This window comes from Peromyscus californicus, unplaced genomic scaffold (genome assembly GCF_007827085.1).
Source record: "Peromyscus californicus insignis strain IS unplaced genomic scaffold, ASM782708v3 Scaffold_4__1_contigs__length_199733344, whole genome shotgun sequence".
Classification (NCBI taxonomy): Eukaryota; Metazoa; Chordata; class Mammalia; order Rodentia; family Cricetidae; genus Peromyscus; species Peromyscus californicus.
Window position 1 is genome coordinate 159,754,319 of NW_026294562.1, and position 14,413 is coordinate 159,768,731.

Consider the following 14,413-nt stretch of genomic DNA (forward strand, 5'->3'; position numbering starts at 1 on the left):
TGTCTGAGGAGCAGGGATGCGGGAAGACTCTGGATTAGTCTCTCAGGTGAGATAACGAGCCAGCAGGTCAGGTGCGGCACTGCCGGCAAGGCCAGTCCTCAGGTTGGGTCCAGTACAGGGTACGGGTGAGTGATGAGACTCAGCTGGGGTCTGGCGTGACATTGCCTAGTGTGTCTGGCATCTGGACCCGGCAGAGGTAAGCTAGTGGGCTGTAGAGTCTCTCGGGGTCCCAGCTTGAGTCCAACATCAGAGAACTGATTTTGACATCTGAGACTTGACATTTGCAAGCCATTTCTCCTCAGGTTGTCTGATGGAGTCCATAAGGTGTGTCTGTTGTCGTGGCAGAGGTCTCAGGAGCTAGAATCAGGTCTGAAAGGGAGTAAGGACAGGTACAGGTGCGATGAGAGGACATGCCAGGACAAAGAAAGATAGAAGTGCAGCTATGACATCAGCCAGGTATGGTGGCACATCTCTGTAATCCCAGGGGGCTGAGACAGGAGGATCACAAGTTCAAGGCCAGCCTGAGCTATGTAGTGAGACCTTGTTTTTAAACAACCAAAAAAGAATAGTTCTGATAATTGAGGTCTGAAGTCAAGGTCATGTGACCTTGGCCCAGCTGTGTAGGAAGAGGACCCAGATGTGCACATATTAGAGTCTCTGGTAGCTTCTGAAAAGTGAGGATTGGATAGTAGTTAGCTGATTGAAAGATGAGGTGAACCCAGGTTCTCAGCATCCTGGCCAGCCCTTCCGAGGCATCACAGGCTGCTCTGTCATTGGGTGTGTAGGGTGGTGGTGTGAGAAGAGCAGGAATAGACGGATTATAAAAGGTGAGGCATGGGGCAGGCGACCAGGTCAAACACAAGTGGAAGTTTTCCCATCCCAGCAGCCACTTCCCAAATAACCAACTCAATACTAATTACAAATGCTCGGCCCATAGCTCAGGGTTGTTACTAACTAGCTCTTACAACTTAACCCATTTCTGTTAATCTGTGTGCTGCCCCGAGGCTCGTGGCTTTTACCTCTGTCCTGTTTTGTGTGTCTGACTTGTTCTGCATCTGGCCGGCAACTCCTCTGACTCTGCCCTTCTTCCTGACCCCGTTCTCCTAGTCTGGCTCTCCTGTCCACTCTCTTCCTGCCCAGCTTTTGGCCAGTCAGCTTCTTTATTAAACCAGTCACAGTGACATATTCACACAGTATAAAGGAATATTCCACAGCAGAGGACCTGTGTCTTCAGGGTGCAGTTTGAGAGACTCAAGGAAGATAAAGGTTTGGAGACCCAGTTCTTTGAGAGAATGTACTACCTAAGGCCCGAGTCTAACACTGGCAACAGAAGACTCTGAGATTAGCAGGTAGCATCCATTCAGGTGTGGGGTGGAGTCTATGAGATGTGGTCTCATGGCTGAGGTCTCAGGAGCCGGAATTGGACAAGAATGTGTGACTGGTTTTCCTCTGGAGCTGGAGGAGTCTGGCTAGGCACATGTAGGTGGAACTGGCTTGGTCTAGTATGGACATTGAAACTAAAGGTGCAGGGATGGGAGATAGAGCTACTTGGCAGGGTCCAGGTCCTTGGATCAGCCCCCGGTATCACCGGAAATGGGAGGAAGGCAAGGGCAGGTGGAACTGAGTCTTGATTGAAACCAGGTCCGACCCTGTGATTTAGTGACATTGGAACAGTTTTGGTAGCGCGAAGGTAGGTGGTCTAGCGTCTCCTAATCCATCCAGAAGGCATTGAAGCCAGGCCCTTACAGGTCTGTGCGGTAAGACTGGCAGAGGAAGTTGCTAAGGGTCGGGCTTGTATGCCCTGGTCTCCCAGGTAAGGTACAGAAGAGGCTGCTGAGGTCAGCCCCAGGCTGGGATCCCAAGTCTGCCGGTCTTGGCCATGCACAATGGGAGTGATTTAGTCTGCCCAACCAGCAGAGGTGGGTTGATGTGAGACACTGCAGTTCGTCATTAAATCCTTCCTCGGGTCAGTCCAGTCGAGCAAAGCAGGCAGAGGCAATCTGTCAGGTGAGGCCTCAGAGGCAAAGAAGAATTGGATGTTTGAGTGCTGTCTGAAGAAATGAAGTAAGACAAGATGGATGGAGCACATGTCTGAGTGGGAAACTAAGGGGGTGTGGCATGTGTGGGTGTCTCTGGGTTACCCGGGTATGGTCACGCCTAGTACGTGAAACTTTACTCGGTAAGGTTGAGTGTGACCAGGCACAGGGATATGGTCAGTCTTAGGTAAGGCCCGTGGAGTCTTTTCCTGGCACGAGGTTGAATCTTTCGGACTGCCAGTCTGGTGAGAGTGACATTAGCATGTGGGTAGACAGGGTTTGTCAGTGACAGTCTGTGAAGGCCTGGGGTCACAAAACTGGCATGTCACTGAGATCTAAGAAGTCATAGTGGGAGCCTGGAAAGAAAATGCATTAGGTCAGGTAGGTAGAGCTGGCCTCTTAGGAGTGTGAGGGTCAGGGTCGGGTAAGTGGACTTGGTTCATTAGGAATTATATGAGGATTCAGTATCAGGTAGATAGACAGATGTGGGGCAAGGAATCAGGATCAGAACTGGCCAGTCGGGCATGGTCTGAAAAACCCAGAATCTCATATAGGTAAGTGGAGCTAGCCCGTCTGGTGTATGGTCCAACAAGCCGAGATGTTTTGCTAGCCTTCCAGGTGTGGTCTTGAAGAGCCATGGTCAACATCCTGATAGATTGCAGTGACTCACCAAGGAGAGTCAGAAGCCAGGGGGCATGCTGTACTAATAGACAGAGCTAGACCAGGCTGGCCTCGAACTCACAGAGGTCCGCCTGGCTCTGCCTCTCTAGTGCTGGGATCAAAAGCGTGTGCCACCACGCCTGGCCTGTCAGATACATTTTTGGAAGTGTGAGAATTAAAGGTGAATGCAGGTAGGTGGCCCTGGCTTATCAGTTGTGATTCTAGAGGGCCAGGGTCAGAGGCAGACAGTTGATCTGCCAGATATAGACCGAGGCCTGAGGAGTTGAACACTGGTAGGTAGAGCTGGCCCTTTCCAAAGCTGGATTCGGTCAGAGGTAGGAGTTATACCTGCGTCTTGGTGGAGAGCCCTGAAGAAGCATGGTCCAGGCTTGAGTAGAGGCCATCCAGGTTTGAGAAGCCGGGGCCAAACTCATATAGAGATGACTGACCAGATATGCTCTGGAGGCAGGCTCAAGTACTTGTAGGTAGAGCTGACCAGATGCGCTCTGAAGACCCAAGGGTCCAGCACAGGTGGGTAAGCCCGGCTTGGGAGGTGAGATCACGAGAGGCAAGGTCAAACTAAGAGGAAGGAATTTGGGGCTGGAGAGATGGCTCAGAGATTAAGAGCACTGGCTGCTTTTCTAGAGGTCCGGAGTTCAATTCCCAGCACCCACATGGTGGCTCCCCACCATCTGTGATGAGTTCTGGTAGCCACGGACGCATGCATAATAAATAAATTTTTATAAAAGGGAAGGGAATTTGCCCCACCAGGTGCAGTCTAAGGAGCTGCCCTCGAGCACAGGTGGGCAGGCTGGCCCGGCTTGGCCTGAGTCAGAGCTGTTCTTCGGGTGTCGTTTTGAGGGGCTTAAGAATGTGTGTGGGTCGGGTTGAGTTGTCCACAGGCTTCAGTTAAAGGTGGGGTATCCCTGAGTCTTTGTGGGGGCGCCCTGGCTAAGCTCATGTGGGTTGGAGTGACCTCTCAAATGGACCAGTGCTGTGGGTCTTCTAGGCTATCTGCAAGGCCTAATTTAAATGGATGTAGATAGGGTCCGCTAAGCAAGGACTTTGAAACCAGAGATAGACATGCCTGGGGTCTGTCCGGAAGGAAGGAAGGGAGGGAAGGGAAGCAAAAGGGGAAGGGAAAAGGAAAAGAAAGGAAAGGGAAGGAAACACCAACCAGTTACAATAATGTGTGGGGGTCAGAGAGAGAAGGTGGGGTGCTCTAAGCCAACTGTGCTACCTGTCCTCAGTCAGGCCACACTTGGGGCTATTGCTGGGGCCTAGGGATCTGTAGCCAGGCCCAAGTGTTGTGGCCTTAGGCCTCACTTTCTCACTGTTGTCTGGTCTGTGTTGCCCTACTACCAATGGTACGATTGTGAGGGCCCGGAGGTCAGACCCTGTTTGGCATTGCCAGGCTTCCTGAGAAGTGAAATCTGGCCTTGTTCCTCTCAGCTAAGGTCAGAAGCTAACCTTGTCAGTGTGAGGGCTACTGACCGCCCAGTTCAGGTTCAAAACCTTCAGTCCACTAGGCAAGACCTGAGAGTCCATATCTCTCCCGAGGGGGCCTATGAGATGGTTGCGAAGCTCTTCCTAAACCTGGATCCTTCCAGATGAATCATTATGTCTTAGCCAGAGGGACCTTGGCTGTATTTCTGGGTCTTTGGACCTGTGTGACCCTCCTGTGTCGGCCTCCTCAACCCCCAGTCCAGGGTGTCGTCATTCAGGATAACCTCAGGTCCCTTGGGGGTTTCCTCTGTCTTCGTTTGTGCCTCGCTCTCAGACCGCAGTTTTGAGAGCTCCACGAAGCTTTGTCCTTCTCCCCTTCCTCCTCCATCTTGTGGATTGTGCTGTGCTTCCTCCCAGCCTGTCTCCCCAGACTTCCAGAAAACACTTCCATCCAAACACCACAAGACATCTAATGTAGGTGTGGTCTTGCACCTCTCCTTTGCAGCTGGTGGGCTTCTAGTCCTGTGTCAGTCTGAGAGACTTGAGGAAGGAAGTTGCTCCTATCACTTCCTTTGAGTTTTAATTCTGTAAAAGGCTACTTCTGCTACAGGACTTGTATACGCCTCTTTGGATGCCGGGTGCTGTTGCCTCAGATCCAGGCTCTGTTTATAACTGGTCTCAGCACCTCTGGGTCTTTCCATGTTTGAAGAGGCAAAGTGGACACGGGAAGGAGGCTCTGTGCTTTTCTGTGTCTGAGGAGGCAGGGTAAGCATAGTTACAAAGCTATGGATCTGTTGGTTCCTGAAGAGACAGAATGGGTGCAGGTCTGAGGCTCTGAGTCTGTCAGTGTGTGAGGAGACATGGTAGGTGCAGGTGTTAGTCGCTGTGGGACCAAGGTACAGGTAGGGCCAAGGCTCTGGGTGTGTCGGTGACCAAGAAGACATGGTAGGTACAGGCCCGAGATTCTGGATCAGTCAACATATGAGGAGATGGCCCGTAGAGGTATGAGCTCTGGTCTGTCAGTATCTGAGGAGATGGAAGTACAGGTGTGAGGTTTTGGGTCTGTTGGTGACCAAAGAGACAGGGTAAGTGTGAGAATGAGGCTCTGGGTCTGTCAGTAACAAAGGAGACTAGTAGATATGGGTATAAATTAGTGGGTCTGTCCTTGATCAAGGAGGCAGGGTAGGTGCACGTATGAGGTTCTGGTCTACCAATTCCTGAGGAGACAAGGTAGGCACAGGTATGAGGCTCCAGTCTACCAATTCCTGAGGAGACAAGGTAGGCACAGGTATGAGGCTCTGGGTCTGTCAGTGGCTGAGGAGACAGGGTAGGCACAAGTGTGAGGCTCTGGGTCTGCCAGTGGCTGAGGAGACAGGGTAGGCACAGGTGTGAGGCTCTGGGTCTGCCAGTGCCTGAGAAGGCAGGGTAGGCACAGGTATGAGACTTTGGTCTACCAGTTTCTGAGAAGCCGGGTAGGCGCAGGTATGAGGTTCTGGTCTACCAATTTCTGAGAAGCCAGGGTAGGCGCAGGTATGAGGTTCTGGTCTACCAATTTCTGAGAAGCCAGGGTAGGCGCAGGTATGAGGCTCTAGGTCTGCCAGTGGCTGAGGAGACAGGGTAGGCACAGGTATGAGGCTCTAGGTCTGCCAGTGGCTGAGGAGACAGGGTAGGTGCAGGTATGAGGCTCCAGTCTACCAGTGGCTGAGGAGACAGGGTAGGCACAGGTATGAGGCTCTGGGTCTGTCAGTGGCTGAGGAGACATGGTAGGCACAGGTATGAGGTTCTGGTCTACCAATTTCTGAGGAGACAGGGTAGGCGCAGGTATGAGGTTCTGGTCTACCAATTTCTAAGAAGCCAGGGTAGGCGCAGGTATGAGGCTCTAGGTCTGCCAGTGGCTGAGGAGACATGGTAGGCACAGGTATGAGGCTCTAGGTCTGCCAGTGGCTGAGGAGACAGGGTAGGCACAGGTATGAGGTTCTGGTCTACCAATTTCTAAGAAGCCAGGGTAGGCGCAGGTATGAGGCTCTAGGTCTGCCAGTGGCTGAGGAGACAGGGTAGGCACAGGTATGAGGTTTTGGGTCTGTCTGGCTGAGGTGATAGGGCCTGCGTCTGAACAGGTAAGTTCAGCACAGGTATGAGCGTTTGGACTGCCAGTGGCTGAGGAGATGAGGCATGGCCCAGGTATGAGACACTCAACCTATCAGTGTGTCTGAGGCAGTAAGGTAGGCCCAGGTATGAGGCTCTTAAGTCGTGTCTGAGGAGATTGGGTTGGGAACAGGTATGAGGGTCTATGTATGTCAACATCTGAGGAAGCAGGTTTAGCACAGATTGGGAGCCCTCAGTCGGCACTGAGAAAGCAGAGACTGGCACAGGTCCTGGTTCTGCCAACGCTGAGAAGGTAAAGGCTGGCACAGGTATGAGACTGTCCGTCAGTGCTGAGGAGATGGGAGCTGACAGGTATGAGGCCAGCCATGGCGTCATCTTCAGTTGATTGACTGTGTCTGCCTTGCTGGCCAGCACGGAGGGTCACTGCTGGCTCACTGGGCAGAGTTGGGTTGGGTCAAACCCTCCAAGTTGTACCTGTGGATGAGTGGCTTTCTGGGCACAGGTGTGGCAGGAGGGAGGGGGGCTAGGGTGTGCCTGCCCTCCTTCAATGCCTTTTCCTTCTTTCCTAGTGGGTAGGCGGCCGCTACTCCCTGTGGTCAGCCATTGGACTTTCCATCGCTCTGCACGTGGGTGAGTCGCCTGCAGGAGGCAGTCTCGTAGCGTGAGGTTGAGGTTGCATCCCTGAATGCCTTGCTTGTCCCGCAGGCTTCCAGCCTCTCTCCTCCTACCTAGAAACATTTATTCTTTTAGTTCTGGGAGAAGAACCTAGGGTAGTTTTTGTGCTCAGAGCCACCTCTGAAGAGCAAAACTTCCTGCAAGCCCCTCCTTATCCCAGGTCCTGTCTTCTGGCTCCACATCCAAAACAACTGTGACCCAACTGCCAGGAAGACCGGGGGTGGGGGGTGGGGCAGAGGCGGATGCGGGCAGAGGGTCACTTCTTTTGATACTACTTTTATGTCACAGGTTTTGACCACTTTGAACAGCTGCTCTCCGGGGCTCACTGGATGGTGAGTGCTGAGTGGCCTGGGACATGTATGGGTCCTGTTCCCTCCTTCCTCTCCCTGACAGCTGCTCAGCCCCCACCCACCTTGTTTTTTCAGGACCAGCACTTCCGCAAGACACCCCTGGATAAGAATGCCCCCGTCCTGCTGGCTCTACTGGGGATCTGGTATATCAACTGCTTTAAGTGCGAGACCCATGCCTTGCTGCCCTATGACCAATACATGCACCGTTTTGCTGCCTACTTCCAGCAGGTACCGGCTCCCAGGCTGTGCTTGGAAAGGTCTAGTGGCAGGTTCCAGTGTCTCCCCTTACCCTTGGGTATGGATATGGCATATCTTTGCTCCTGGGTTTATGGCACATCTTGGTAACCAAGACCTATTCCGTCCGTGTTATCAGCCGAATTTCACCACTGTGAGAGGTGCCCTCACCAGACTCATCCTGGATAGGTTGTGGGCATGTGTCTTCCTCTTTGGCTCTCATTTGTTGCTATTCTGAGTGATGGTGTGAGCTGGGACCCCCTGTGACCTATACTGTGGCCCATCTTGGGTGCGTTGCTCACTTGGATATGTTACATGACTAGAGAATTTACAGCTAACCTTTCTGCATTTGTAAGCACATGCAGCAAAAATCGGCACTCTTATGAGCCTCTGACCCTGTGCCCCACCCTATTGTTTGGTCTGGGCACACCTGCCTACTCATAGTCTCCTCTCTCCCCTTTTCTTTTAATGTGTATTTGTATGTATCTGTGACATGTATGCAAGGTGCCCATGGAGGCCAGAAGAGGTTTGATGGGATCCCTTGCAGCTAGAGTTACAGGTAGTTGTGAGCTTCCTGATGTGGGTGCTGGGAATTGAAATTGGGTCCTCTGGAAGAGCAGGAAGCACTCTAAGGAACTACTAAACCATCTCCCAAGTCCCTTCATCATTATTCTTAAAGTGAACAAGATTTGAACCTTTCAATTTGCATGATGTTGAAAGATTTTTCTGGATCAAGAGAGCAGGGGGCCGTTTTCCTGGGTTACCTCAGGCCACCTATAGGAAGAACAAAGTTTATTTTTAAAGAGATCCTCTTCCTGCCTCCAGATCATATTCTCCTGATCATGGCCCTTATGGCATGGTAGTCTAAGCCAGAAAGTTCAGGAGCCTAAGGACCCACAATTTATAGGCTCCCCACATGAAGCTGAGGCACCCCAGAAGGATCTGGGCACAGTTCTTAAAAAGGAAATCTTGTAGGTAAAGGGTTGAGTTTCTGTCCTCATTCCAGGGCGACATGGAGTCCAATGGGAAGTACATCACCAAGTCCGGTACCCGGGTGGACCACCAGACAGGCCCCATTGTGTGGGGAGAGCCAGGGACCAATGGCCAACATGCATTTTATCAGCTTATCCACCAAGGTAATCCCCATCTGTCCTGGGCAAGGGGGTATGGTGCCTGGCAGGATGAGGTTGGGACAGCTGGGACCTCCTCCTTAGGGCAGTGTCTTCTGTAGGCTGTTTGGGTACCTCTCTTGGGCCTGGGTTGTATGGATGACCACTGTGCACTCCACAGGCACCAAGATGATACCCTGTGATTTCCTCATCCCTGTCCAGACCCAGCACCCCATACGGAAAGGTCTGCATCACAAGGTAAGAAGGCTGTCTGGATCCTCCTGCAGCTCTGCTCTGCTCAGCAGTTAGCTTCGTTTCTCCTGCTGCCACAGCAAATGACCACAGGTTTACTGCCTTGAGACACAACACGTCTGTTGTCTCAGTTCCCGGGATCAGAAGCCCAGTGGCCGTCAGAGTTGGGTTCCTACCTCATAAAAGGTGTATTAGCCTGGCCGGGCGGTGGTGGCGCACGCCTTTAATCCCAGCACTCAGGAGGCAGAGGCAGGCCGATCTCTGTGAGTTCGAGGCCAGCCTGGGCTTCAGAGTGAGTTCCAGGACAGGCACCAAAAACTACACAGAGAAACCTTATCTTGAAAAACCAAACCAAAACAAAACAAAAGAAGGTGTTAGCCTGTATTAGTTCTGTCTCTGCTGCTGTGACAAGAGCTCTCAGGAAGAGCACGCCTGCGGAGAGAAACAGTTATTTCAGCTTACAGGTCACAGTCCATGATCGAAGGAAGCCAGGGCAAGAGCTTGAGGCAGAAACTATACCAGGCTTCTCCTTTTGGGCCACCAACCAGCTCCCAGATCATGACACAGAGACTTGTTATTAGTTTTGAAGGCTCGGTCTAGCTTAGGCACATTTCTGTGTAATCTGTTTCTCTTTATCTACCTTTTGCCTTGGGACTGATTACCTTTCCTACTTCTGTATATCTTACTGTCCCTGCTTCTCTCTGCTGTCTGTCTGTCTGCCTGCCTGGCTTCTTGCCCCAGGCATGTCCCTCGTTCTCTCCTCCTCGTTCTTTCTCTCTCTAGCTTTCTCCTCCTGTTTATTCTCTTTGCCTGCCAGCCCCATCTATCCTTTCTCCTGCCTACCTATTGGTCATTCAGCTCTTTATTAGACCAATCAGGTGCCCTAGGCAGGCAAGGTCAAACAGCAACACATCTTTACATAATTAAATGCAGCACAAACAAGTGTAATACATCCTTACATTAAACAAATGCAGCATAAACAAATGCATCACACCTTTACCCCGTTAAAGTAATATTCTGCAGCAATAAATAGGTGTAACACATCTTTGCCTAGTTAAAATAATATTCTACAACAAGAAACCATGGATGAATGCTGTTTGCTGACTTGTTCTCGGGTTCATGCTTAGCTAGTTTTCTTATACAGTCCACGGCCACCTGCCTAGGGATGGTGCTGCCCACAGTGGGCTGGGCCTTCCTGCATCATTTAACAATGACAATCCCCCATAGGCCAATCTGACCTGGGCAGTCTCTCAATAGAAACTCGGTCCCAGATGACTTTAGGCTATGTCAAGTTGGTGGTTAAAGCCTAGGATACAGCCAGACTCCCAGGGGAATACTTGTTCATTCAGGCTTCTGGCAGAATCTACCTCCCTGTGGGAGGACCAGCAGTCTGGTCCTTACTGGCAGCTGAGTGTCTTTTTGTCTGTCATGTTGCAACAGGGTCACACAGTGCAACCCAGGCTGGCCTTAAATTTGGTAATCCTCTTTCTTCAGTCTCTTGACTCCTGAGTTGTAGGGATTAGAGGCGTGTGTCACCACATCCCGGGCTATAATCTGTGATACAGCACTGTTGACGTAATACAACTAGACAAGGGGGGTATTGATGCCTCACCCTCTTTTTGTTGTTGTTGTTGTATTACTATTATTATTATTATTATTTTTGGTTTTTCGAGACAGGGTTTCTCTGTGTAGCCCTGCCTGTCCTGGATCTCGCTTTGGAGACCAGGCTGGCCTCGAACTCACAGAGATCCACCTGCCTCTGCCTCCCAAGTGCTGGGATTAAAGGCGTGCACCACCACTGCCCGGCTCTCTGAAAGTCTTAAAAGACAGTCATTAGCATGACACTTTGCCAGGTAATGAACATTCTGTTAGGAAGCTTGGCAGGGTGGTACACACCTGGTGATCACAGCTATCCAGGAAGCCGAGACAAGGCAGGAAGATCTGCCAGTTCAGGGCAGCCTGAGTAACTGTGTGAAAACCTGTCTCCGTTTTTAAGAGCCGTAGCTCAGCAGAGGGCACTTGGGTTCCGTCCCCGGTGAAGAAACTTCAATAGCTGTGCTGTTACCCGTGCTCTTGTGCCGTCAGATGCGCCGTCCTTCCTCACCCACCTGAGAAGTACTGGGCAGGCTCTGGTGCTGCCTGCTGCTGTAACCGCATGTCTCTCTTGTCAGATCCTCCTGGCCAACTTCTTGGCCCAGACTGAGGCCCTGATGAAGGGGAAGTTACCTGAAGAGGCCAAGAAGGAGCTCCAGGCTGCAGGAAAGAGCCCGGAGGACCTGGAGAAGCTCCTGCCACACAAGGTCAGCCTTGCTCGTGAACTTCAGCTTTACGGTGACGTGTAGGAGCTAGAGGGATGACCCTGACGGGGTCAGGGTAGGGGCTCATGGTATGACTTGCTTGTCCCACACAGTAGGAGGGTCTGTTTCTCTGGATTTAAGTGTCCCAGCCTCTGGGTAGCGTACCTTTCTTCTCTAAAAGCTTCCCCTACCCCCCTACCCCCAGACACAATGTATGTTGGCAATATTCTTTCTCTTCCTGCAACTCCCAGATTCACCTACCCACTCAACTTCATATTCTCTTTCTGTCTGTCTGTCTGTCTGTCTGTCTGTCTGTCTCTCTCTCTCTCTCTCTCTCTCTCTCTTTCTCTGTTTTTTTAAGACAAGTTTCTCTGTTTAGTTCTTGTTGTCCTGGAACTCATTTTGTAGACCAGGCTGGCCTCGAACTCAGAGATCAGCCTGCTTCTGCCTCCCGAGTTCTGGGATTAAACACATGTGCTTAAAAGAAAGAAAAAAGCCGGGTGGTGGCGCACGCCTTTAATCCCAGCACTCGGGAGGCAGAGGCAGGCGGATCTCTGTGAGTTTGAGGTCAGCCTGGTCTACAGAGCGAGATCCAGGACAGGCTCCAAAACTACACAGAGAAACCCTGTCTCGAAAAAACCAAAAGAAGGAAGGAAGGAAGAAGAAAGAAGAAAGGCCAAAAATAAAGCATAAGAAGCAAATGAGCAGGAAGCCCCGGAGCCCGTTCTGATTGGCCAGCTCTGGTGTGCGTCCTGCCCTGGAGTGTAGTTCACAGACCTGGTGTCGCCCTGCTGAAGAGAACTGCTCTCTCCCCAATCCCCGCAGCCAGTATTTGCCAATAGCGTTTTGATGAGAGGTGGGACTTGGTGTCTACTCCTCCTCCGCCATGGGATTTTATCAGATTTGGACTTGTGCATCATGTTGTCACAGTCTATGTGAGTTGCTTTGTTTTCTTTTCTTTTTTTTTGGAGACAGGGTTTCTCTCTGTAGTTCTGGCTGTCCTGAAACTCACCCTGTAGACCAGGGACCAGGTTGTCCTCGAACTCAGAGATCGACTGGCCTCTGCCTCCCGAGTGCTGGGATTAAAGGCATGCGCCACCAACACCCAGCTTAGTCTATGAGTTTCTAAGTGCATCAGCCCTGTTGTGTCTGGAAGATACTGTTTCCCTGAAGTCATCCACCACCTTGGCTCTTAGAGTCTTTCCAACTCCTCTTCTGTGGAGATCCCTGAGCCTTGGGGATGGTTGTGTAGAGACACCCTATTTAGGACTGAGTGCTCTGGAAATCTCTCACTCTGCACCTCATGGAGGACGTTTCTTGTTTCCTGCAGGTCTTTGAAGGAAATCGCCCAACCAACTCTATTGTGTTCACCAAGCTCACACCATTCATTCTGGGAGCCTTGATTGGTGAGTGGGGAAGAGGAAGGGATGGCCAGGCTTGGGATCAGTTGGATGGGATGGGAGGGAGGAAGGGAGGGAAAGGAAAGGGAGGAAGGCAGACTGGCCGGCCTGATGGATACCATCTGTTCCTTCCTCTACAGCCATGTATGAACACAAGATCTTCGTTCAGGGCATCATCTGGGACATCAACAGCTTCGACCAATGGGGGTGAGTTGCTGAGGAAGGTCTGGTGTGCCTTCCCGCTGGCTCTGGAACCCGGCTCACTCTCCTCTTCCACCCCTCCCTGGCAGAGTGGAGCTAGGGAAGCAGCTGGCCAAGAAGATCGAGCCCGAGCTGGAGGGCAGCTCCGCCGTGACCTCCCACGATTCCTCCACTAACGGCCTCATCAGCTTCATCAAGCAGCAGCGGGACATCAAAATAGAATAAACTCGGCCGCAGCCCTCTTGACTGGTCCTTGTCCCTCTCCATCCTGTGCGCTGCATGGTCCTGCCCCTCCCTGCCCACAGCACTCCTCCGGTCGTGGGCTCCGACTTGAAATCTTTGGGGAGAATTGCCATGGGATTGCCGTCCACCCACTCTGCACCCTCCCTGTAGAATCGGGCTGAAGTGCTTTGATAAATCTGATCGTTCTGACCAATATTCACATCCCAGCTAGAATAAAGATGCCGTAGAGGAGGCATGGACTCAGCCTCTTAGTTTCCTGAGGTGGGGCTTTATCTATCAGCTGTGGGTGACCCTGCTGTGCCCTGGTTGGCGATTGACTCAGTGGTGAGCAGGTCTGCAGTGGAGGGTTGTTCTGTGGGACAGGGCTCAGTCAGGAGGGCGCCTTGGTGTCCAGTCTTGACCTCACCTTCCACTCCTCACCTTGAAGACATGGAAAAACTTTCTGCTCACTGGCTAGGTTTTTGTCTGCTTATTGTTTTGGTGTCAAAACCTAGGGATGAACTTTTTAAATTATATTATCCATTTATTTAGTGTGTGGGTGTGTGCGCATGTGTGTCAGAGGACAGCTTCTGGAAGTTCTCGACTTCTGTCTTGTCAGTTCTGGGGATCGAACTCAGGTTGTGAGGCTAGATGCAAGTACCTTTATTCACCGAACCATCTCACCAGATCCAACTCTTTTTTTAAAATGTGTGTGTTTGTGTCTTTTTTTTGTTTTGTTTTGTTTTTTCGAGACAGGGTTTCTCTGTGTAGCTTTGCGCCTTTTCTGGAACTCGCTTTGGAGACCAGGCTGGCCTCGAACTCACAGAGATCCCCCTGGCTCTGCCTCCTGAGTGCTGGGATTAAAGGCATGCGCCACCACCGCCCGTCATGTTTGTGTCTTTGTGAGTACATGTGAGTGCTGGTGCTGATGGAGGCCGGGACAGAGAGGGCATCGGACTCCCCTGGAAATGCAGTTACAGGTGGTTGGTTGTGAGCCACCCAGATGGGGTGCTGAGAACAGAACTCAGGCCTCTGCAAGAACAGCAAGTGCTCTTGACTGCTCAGCCATCTCTTAAAGCCCTCAGAAGACAGTTTTAGCTGGGCATCGTGACTGTCACCTTAGACATCCACGCCCGTCCTGGCCGTCGTCTGCGGTGTGAATTGAGTGACAGTTGGATAGCTCTACTCTCCTCCTTGTTCATTGTGGGCCACTGAACAAGAACACTTGGCACACAAGCCTGGTCACCCGAATTCAGTCCATGGAACCCATATAAAGGTGGAAGGAGTGAACCGACCCCAGAGTTGTCCTCTGACCCCTCCATGTGCTGGCATGCACCTGCCCTCCATCCCCCACACACACCCAATAATGAAATGTAAATGGTACCACAACTTATTTGAAGCTAGCCTGAGCAGAGAAGCAAATTC

At 51.6% G+C, this 14,413-nt stretch overlaps 1 protein-coding gene across 1 annotated transcript in view; it reads left to right on the forward strand.

Annotated features, from left to right (window-relative positions):
- The window catches only part of Gpi (glucose-6-phosphate isomerase), a 29,864-nt gene extending 16,622 nt beyond the window's left edge, over positions 1–13,242 (forward strand). Inside the window, exons 10-18 of the mRNA XM_052712897.1 lie at positions 6,818–6,878; positions 7,212–7,255; positions 7,349–7,501; positions 8,514–8,643; positions 8,798–8,874; positions 11,040–11,168; positions 12,496–12,571; positions 12,706–12,772; positions 12,856–13,242. Of these exons, the coding sequence (XP_052568857.1) occupies positions 6,818–6,878; positions 7,212–7,255; positions 7,349–7,501; positions 8,514–8,643; positions 8,798–8,874; positions 11,040–11,168; positions 12,496–12,571; positions 12,706–12,772; positions 12,856–12,991 (873 nt within the window). The 3' untranslated portion in view covers positions 12,992–13,242. The remainder of the gene's footprint in view (positions 1–6,817; positions 6,879–7,211; positions 7,256–7,348; positions 7,502–8,513; positions 8,644–8,797; positions 8,875–11,039; positions 11,169–12,495; positions 12,572–12,705; positions 12,773–12,855) is intronic.
- Positions 13,243–14,413: the final 1,171 nt, after the last annotated feature.